Here is a 7,642-nt window from a genome sequence, read left to right as displayed (position 1 = left end):
GCCACATCTTACCAAGAACTTGGAATGCGCAACAATTGCGCAAATGCTATATGTAATCTTTTCGGCCTTGCGCCATTTTTCAATTTCGCCATGCCGGCTACGAGCCATTGGCAAATATGTATGAAGGCTTAAGAGCCAACTACTGACTTGAATGAAAACATACGACATGTTCTATTACATTGTTTTTTCGTTACAAATGCATGTTAAACTTCTGATTAGCGCGAAAACACTCCAGCATTTTGAGATGGTTCAAACCACCTCCAAGGTCCTCCGCAAACAAAGCGCGAGACCGGATGGCCACCGTATACTTAGAAAACGCTTCCATTTATTCGAGCTAATTTAGCATAAGTTTTTATAACAAGGCAGTAATTGCAACAAAAAAAAAAAGAAACAAAAGGTTCCATTAACATCTTGCGCAACTGCGCAGCACCATACATAAGACTATCAAAGAAATTACAAAGGCACAAGTGCCTACCAACTAACTACTCAACAAACTCTCCTACTCTTCGCGACGATCATCACCATCATCTCCGTCATCTTCACCATCATCATCGTCGCCATCATCATCACCATCACCGCCATCATCACCAGCTGGGTCTTCGTCGGACAACTCGACGGTGACCGGTGGATCGAGGATTGCCTTAAGACGCTGGCACCAGTCGTCTTTCTTTAACGATTCGACAACCAACTCCATGATAGGCAAGGAGAGGTTGTCATAGGAATTTTCAGCACTTGCCAGCGCAGCATCGGCACGATCTGTTACTGAGCAGTGGCTTGTGTCAAATTCTTGCCCAAGCATTTGCTCTACATGATCAGCACACTCCAGGTAACCTCCTCGGTGACCCACCGCACGCGCCGCATCTGTCAGAGCCGCCACAGCGCGATCTAGCTCGTTTGCATTCAAGATAGAGTTGGCAACCTTCAACAAAAGATAAGCATTAAAGAAAAAACTCTTCAACTTAAGAAAAAAGCACAAGGCACTTACCATCACTACTCCACGAGTGCGCATCCACTCCGCTTCTGAGACAAGTGTATCGACGATACCTTGAGCCTCAGAGTAGTTGGTTTGAGCCACATTCAGCGCGGCAGTGCTCACAGCACGCGCCTCCTCAGCATCAGCAGCCTTGACCTTCTCAGCCTCAAGGTCAATCTCCAAAGACTCGCATCTGTCGATTTGCTCATTCAAGCGACGCTTGAGTTCCGCTATCTCAACGTCCTTGGCATGGAGATCCTTGTCCTTGTTAGACAATTGCACCTTGGCTTCAGTCAGCTCAACCTAAAAATTGACAAACACCTTGAGAATTGACTTAGAGAAATTTCGTAAACAAAAAGGAAGAGCGAGAATCAGTAGAACTAACCTCCATCTGCTGCTTGGCAGTCTTTTCACCCTGCGCCTCCTCCACCTTTGAGGTCAAATCCGCAACTGTAGCCTCAAGACCAACGATCTTCTGTCGTAGAGCATAAGTACGCTCGTTGTCTTGGGCGCATATACGCTTAAACTCGGCCTTCTCCTTGGCCAGTTGCTCCTCAGCATTATGGAGTTTTTTCTGCAGCCCCTCGCGGCCCCACTCCTCTGCCTTCTTGTCAGCCTCAAACTTGGCTCTTTCTTCGTCGAGCGCAGCTTTCGACTTCTCAAACTCCGCAATTCGCTTCAGAGTACGCTCGCGGTAACCCTCCCAATCGGCACGTTCTCTGACCATCGTCCGCCATTCGCGAACGATCTGATGGTTGGCAGAGCGGGCATTGGCCTCCCCAAGAATATAAGTACGATATAACATCTCATGGGTTTTTGCCCTTTGCCGATTGACCTCACCAGGGGGGAAGGAATTCAAAAACCATTCACGCGAAGCGCTAAACTCAGCAAATGTATCCTTCTGTTTTAAGCTCCAGGGGGCATGATGGAGGGCATCACCGCGCTCTTCTTCAGTATATGTCTTGTAGTAGATATCTCCAACGGTATCTTTCGCCCCTACCACATTGGGGTTATAACCCCCAGCTCCACCAGAGCTCGCGCCACTTGAGGAAAAGCGGCTAGAAGCCTTGGAAGTAGTAACAGGACCGGTGTTAGGTGGCTTGGTGACCTCAGGGCCTGGAGGTTTAAGAGGCTGATCCATAGCCTTTTTCGCCGCCATCTCCTTCTCCAAGGCCTGCTTCTTAGCCACCTCAGCCAGCTTCTCCTGCTCCGCCCTCCGCTTCCTATCCTCCTCCTCCTTCTTCTTCCTCTCCTCCTCCTCCCTTTTCTTTCTCTCCTCCTCTATCTTCTTCTCTTCTTCTTTCTTTCTCCTCTCCTCTTCTTTCTTACGCGCCTCCTCCACCTTTCGCTGCGCCTCAGCCGCCTTCGCGGCGTCCTGAGCTGCAGCGTCAGTGGACTTGACGGTTATCTTGGGCCTTTTCGCCCCCGCCTCAACGAATGTAACCGCCTTTTCAGGGGTCTTCTTCTTGATCTCTACAAAACAAGGCAAGTATAAGCAAAGAAGTTTTTTAAGAAAAGAAGAGAAGAAAAGAACATACCAGGAGAAAATTGATACAACGAGCGCAGCCTGCTCGTCTTCCCTATCGCAGGGATCACAACAGATTGAGGCGCGGAGGCCACACCAGTTGTAGCCTCGCTCCTACCCCTCTTTCGCCCAATAAGTCGGGCACCAGCATCTTCCTCCTCTTCTACATCTTCGGGAAAACTGGGGGTCGCGCCAGCATCGGGGTTACGAGAACCCGCGCTCCCAGAACTCTTTGACCCACCAGCACCAGCTTTTCCCTTAGCTACATGAGATAAACCTTCATATGAGTCACTGATGATCACATAATCATCCAAGTCACGTTGACGAAGGCGAAGAGTACCTTTGCCAGCAGCAGCTGTTGCGCGACTAGGGCCAGTGCCCTTGCTGGTCACCTCCGGCTCCGCTTTCTTCTTCTTCACCGGTTTCTTCTTTTTCTCCTCTGGGTCAATCCCCAGGTCGCGCAACACACCTGCAAATATTTTAGACCAAGAGCTTAGCTCGCCGCTGGAAGATCCTACCGACTCCTCGCTGGAAAGATAGAAAGTTTCTTTCCCAGCGAGAGTCACAGACCGCAATGGACGAGGTTTTGGGTATTGCGCACCTTCAGTAGCAGTTGGCGGCGAAGCAAAGGCATCAGCAGCTGGAAACATGAAGTTTCCTTTAATCTGGTCATACCAGCTCTCTTCATCATCGCGCACTGCGCGAACACCCATGGAGCCACCAAAGGTAGTGAAGGCAGCTTGGTAGAGTTGCGCTTCTATAAATAAAAAAGTGTAAGAAGCATTTGCAGCAAATTTACTTAGAAAAAAAACAAACAAAGGACTAACCTTGATCGCCAAGCTTTAGCACAGGAACCTCCCTGCTGCTAGGTGACCACTGGTCACTCATCTTGGCTGCAACTAAAACATTTTCCCCAAACACCCGGTTAGGGGTTGGGGTCAGCTGTTGGTACCACAAAGCCGTCTTCGGGATCGGCAGATCTTCCTTGAGTATGGCCTCAGTCCATTCCCTAAAGGTCATAGCGACCGGCACGACTTCTTCCCTGATGAAGAAGAACTTGGGTTTCCAGTCATGGAAACTCTTCGGTGGATTCAACAAGATCTTCTTCGCCGCACCTCGGCTTGCAAACGAAAAGAACCCCATCGTCCTTTGGAGTTGATAGAATGATCGAAATTTGTCGACACTTGGCTCGATGCCATGAGACTGGCATAAGAACTCGAAGTGTCTCACCCTCACCATCCCAGGTGGACTCATCTGAGATATGTGGAACTGGTAGTAAGAGAGGATGCTACCCAGAAAATTGGTCGCCGGCAGCCGGAAGTTACCCTGAAGAAAGAAATCTTCATAAAGGGTAATATAGCCGGGTGGGGCATCAGCCGCGGTTTGGCCCTGAGCCGGATACCGGGCGTCCCACTCCGGTGGAAACCTAAAACTTCGAACAATCTGTTCGAAGAGACCTAAATCCCACCTGAGGACAGGAACTGGTCCCTCCTCACTAACAGGAGCCTCTCGATGTTCTTCACTCATATTCGTAAGAAAATCTGGAAAAAGGCTCGAAGAAGTTTTGAAGATTTGAAGAAATCTTGAAGAAAATGAAGAACACTTTGAAGATTCAAAGAGTTTTGAGAGGAAATCGGAGAAGAAACGAAGAGAAAGTGAATCTTTCACCTTTCTCTTCGGATATTTATACCCATCGCATTTAATGCGATGGGTAACCGTGCCGCACTAGCCGCAAGGGCAACCAACGAGAGGTTGCCACGTCGAGCGGGAAAACAGGGACGACGGTTATCACGCGCGCGTGGCACCCACTCTCCTGACATGAAGTGCAACCGCCGCAGGCGGCATGATGACACCCGTGCCAGGGGTCAACTCAAACGTCGCCCTCAGCGACTTATCTCACCAACCTGTCAGAGGTTCAAATTTCGAAGTTTCCCGCCATACAACGTGCAAGTAACTTCATGCAGAAGTCACATGAGTCGCGCCAGACATACGTAAACTACTAATACCTCGCGCGATTAAAAGGACAAACAAGATATCACTCGACACCTGCCTAGTACCTGCGCATCGAAAACAACAGTTTTCTACATGCGCCTTACAAGTCAAGACCAAAAGGACAACTTCCCCTTCTCTTATTTTTATCAAGTCCAGAGCTCCAACCACTTGCGTTGCGCATGGTGCAGCACTGGACTGGGGGGACTTGAAGGGGTATGGTCCCAAAAAGCCGCGCAAACCTCATAACAAGTTGCACGTGAGACCATACTCCTTAGCATAACAACTTGATAATAACAACCTCGCGCAGCTTACGTCACATTATGACTTACCCCCGCGCGAGGAAGAGCACATAATAAAGTCAGATAGCAACACTTAGCATAAAAACAATGGTATAAGTGAGCACATTATCCCCGCGCGGGTTAGTTGCCACCAAACAAAATCCTCTCCGTAAGAAGACGCGCTGTTACCTACAGAGGTACACAGGGTACAAGTGGCAGTAAAAAGAACCAATGAGCGTCCAGCAGGCTCTGTTCAATCGTGCGCCACGATCTTCTGACGATAAGTACACAAGGACGCCTACATGGCACCAATCAAGAGACGGGGACAACTGTCCCACGATCTCCACTTGTCTGCTGATGACAGAAGGGACAACAAGGCCGACAACAATGACACGTGGCTCCAATCAAGGTGCGCCAGCACCGACGAGCATCTAGAAGCCACTAAGCAGTCGAGGCCAGCAAGGCAAAGAGCATATTCGTTGTTGTCCGTTTCTGGCCCAAGGCCCATCAGCCCACAACCTCTTACACCTCTTCGGCTATAAATAGAGACCTTCATTCCTCAGGTTATTCATTCTATTCTCTCGGCTCTCACTCTTAACTACTTAATTACTCTCAAAGCAGTCGCTTATTCTCACGCCGGAGCCCGGTTAAGAGGGAAACCCCCACATTCCCCTCTTAACGAGTAACGGTGTTCTGTTTTGCAGGTTGATTAACCAGTCGGAGCTCAAATACCTCAAAGAAGATTAACCACTATGATAGGAACATAAACCCCTCTAATTAATACCTTAATTAGATCACTGTTTCTTCAGGCGCCAATCACTCGGGAGAGGAAATCGGGGAGGAGAGATGGAGGTCGACCGGTGGCGGCTCACCGAGAGAGAGGGAGGAGAGAGAAGCAAGCTGTCCAATCAAACCTTTTCTTTTTTTTTCTTTTTTTTTTTTTTTTTAAAAAAACCAATTCACCTTAGAGGGGAGTGGCGCCATCAAATTGGGGTGTTAGGGGAGTTTAAGAGGGGAGTTGACGTGGCACACGGGGATTGGTTTGGCGTAAGAGAGGGGACTCACCTATTAGGTGAGCACCCCCTTCACCCTAATACTTTAAAAATGATATAGGCCCACCACCATCATCATAAATAATATGCACATGAACATCATCTCTGAACATCTTCATCTTCAAACCCAAATCAAGAACAAATCAATCTTCACATGAACATCATCATCTATCACAAAACATTCAGAATAATAATTCAAGATAAGAATCCACGTTATTCAAACACCTATGAACATGATCATCTGCAAATTCCAAAACACCAAATTCCAGTGGAGTTTTCTCCTCAACTTTTTGTCAGAGTTTGACCGGAGCCAAATTACCGATCAACGTGTGTTTGTTCAACTCACTGTCACCGATCCTCACAGACTCAACACCTATACAGTATACACACAACACAAATTATTATTAAAAGTATAACATCTCAATAAAAACTCAATGAAGAAATAGGTAATTAGTAATTACCATCGAGTGTACGAACAGGAACAACAACAGGCAACTACTCTACTAGCACAACCTTCACAGTACAGGTCAATTTTCAGAACCACCACATTAATATCCGAAGGTTTTTGCTTCTTTCCACCGTCACCGCCCCCACCACCGCCGTTACCGCCGTCGTTCTCATTGTGGATTTGGTTCTTCTTCTACGAAAATTATACAAAACCCAAAATAAATTAAGCAAAATTCACAAAAAAATAAGCAAAACCCAGATGATAAAAATGTTGAAAACAATAGGTTACCATGGTCATTACTGGAAAAAGGAGAAAATGTAGACACCAGAGACAATGGGGAGCTATGAAGTAGTGTGTGTCAGAGAGATTATTATTTGAAGGATGAAATTGTCATGTGAAATAAATGAAAGAGAAAAATGTCCGGTGATTGGAGGAGGTGGAGGGTGGAGGCGGTGGTTGAGGGGTGGCGGTGGAGTTATGGAGATGACAATGGTTACCTATTTTAGGTTTTTAATTAATAAAATATATGTCACCACCTGAATTATTTATATTAACTGTTTTTCTTTTGTTTTTTTAATAGTAAGGGCATTTAGGTAATTTTACATACATTTAACTGAAAAAACTAACCTTCATCCACGCTAGGGATTATCCGGGAACGAAAATTGAAAAGTTGGGGACTATAGCTGTAATTTTAGAAAGTTAGGGACTAAAGGTGAAAAAAGGCCAAACCACATGGACTATCCAGGCATTTTTCTCTGAAAATTTTCATAAAGTTTTGTAGTCTTTAAAATATAAAACTTTTTTGAGTCTATCTACTGTTATATATGTAACTGTTTCGCAAGTAAATGTCATAAATTACCAAACCAAAGTTTTTAAAGTTTTGAGTGATAATGGCGCACACTTATTAAAGTCTTTAAGGATATGATATAAAAACGATTCTGAATTGTAAAGTTTTTAAAGCTTTGTGATAATGGCCCACCCGTTCCTTTCAAAATGTTATAATAAAAAGATACTCAATCAATACGAGTCACATACTATGCTATCAAACTGTTTCTATACACCATCGTACCTTGTAAATTTTATCTACACTATTCTAAATATTATTTCATATTTTGTATCATGTTAGCTCTGGGAAATACCACTAGTTACTTACAATGTTATAATAATAATAATAATAATAATAATAATAATAATAATAATAATAATAATAATAATAATAATAATAATAATAATAATAATAATAATAATTATAATAATAATAATAATAATTATTATTATAATAATAATAATAATAATAATAATAATAATAATAATAATTATAATTATAATAATAATTATAATAATAATAATAATAATAATAATAATAATAATAAT

The 7,642-nt window shown here is 44.6% G+C and overlaps 1 protein-coding gene and 2 long non-coding RNA genes across 3 annotated transcripts; all 3 read right to left on the bottom strand.

The window, feature by feature from the left end:
• Nucleotides 1–399: 399 nt before the first annotated feature.
• On the bottom strand, nucleotides 400–1,373 carry LOC118482050. Its single transcript, XM_035977500.1, has 2 exons — nucleotides 1,359–1,373; nucleotides 400–1,276 (listed from the first exon to the last, which is right to left on the bottom strand). The coding sequence occupies exons 1-2, from the start codon at nucleotides 1,362–1,364 to the stop codon at nucleotides 500–502; spliced, it is 783 nt and encodes a 260-aa protein (XP_035833393.1). The 5' UTR covers nucleotides 1,365–1,373; the 3' UTR covers nucleotides 400–499.
• Nucleotides 1,374–2,396: 1,023 nt separating this feature from the next.
• On the bottom strand, nucleotides 2,397–2,682 carry LOC118482049. The gene is made up of 2 exons (XR_004866959.1): nucleotides 2,512–2,682; nucleotides 2,397–2,446 (listed from the first exon to the last, which is right to left on the bottom strand). It is a non-coding gene; the product is annotated as an uncharacterized LOC118482049 (long non-coding RNA).
• A 3,287-nt stretch (nucleotides 2,683–5,969) lies between these two features.
• Nucleotides 5,970–6,766, bottom strand: LOC110905959. The gene is made up of 3 exons (XR_002573545.2): nucleotides 6,557–6,766; nucleotides 6,282–6,460; nucleotides 5,970–6,193 (listed from the first exon to the last, which is right to left on the bottom strand). It is a non-coding gene; the product is annotated as an uncharacterized LOC110905959 (long non-coding RNA).
• Between the last annotated feature and the right edge of the window lie 876 nt (nucleotides 6,767–7,642).

This window comes from Helianthus annuus, chromosome 9 (genome assembly GCF_002127325.2).
Source record: "Helianthus annuus cultivar XRQ/B chromosome 9, HanXRQr2.0-SUNRISE, whole genome shotgun sequence".
Classification (NCBI taxonomy): Eukaryota; Viridiplantae; Streptophyta; class Magnoliopsida; order Asterales; family Asteraceae; genus Helianthus; species Helianthus annuus.
The sequence above is the reverse complement of the archived record's forward strand: the minus strand, read 5'-3'. Positions and strand labels throughout refer to the sequence as shown.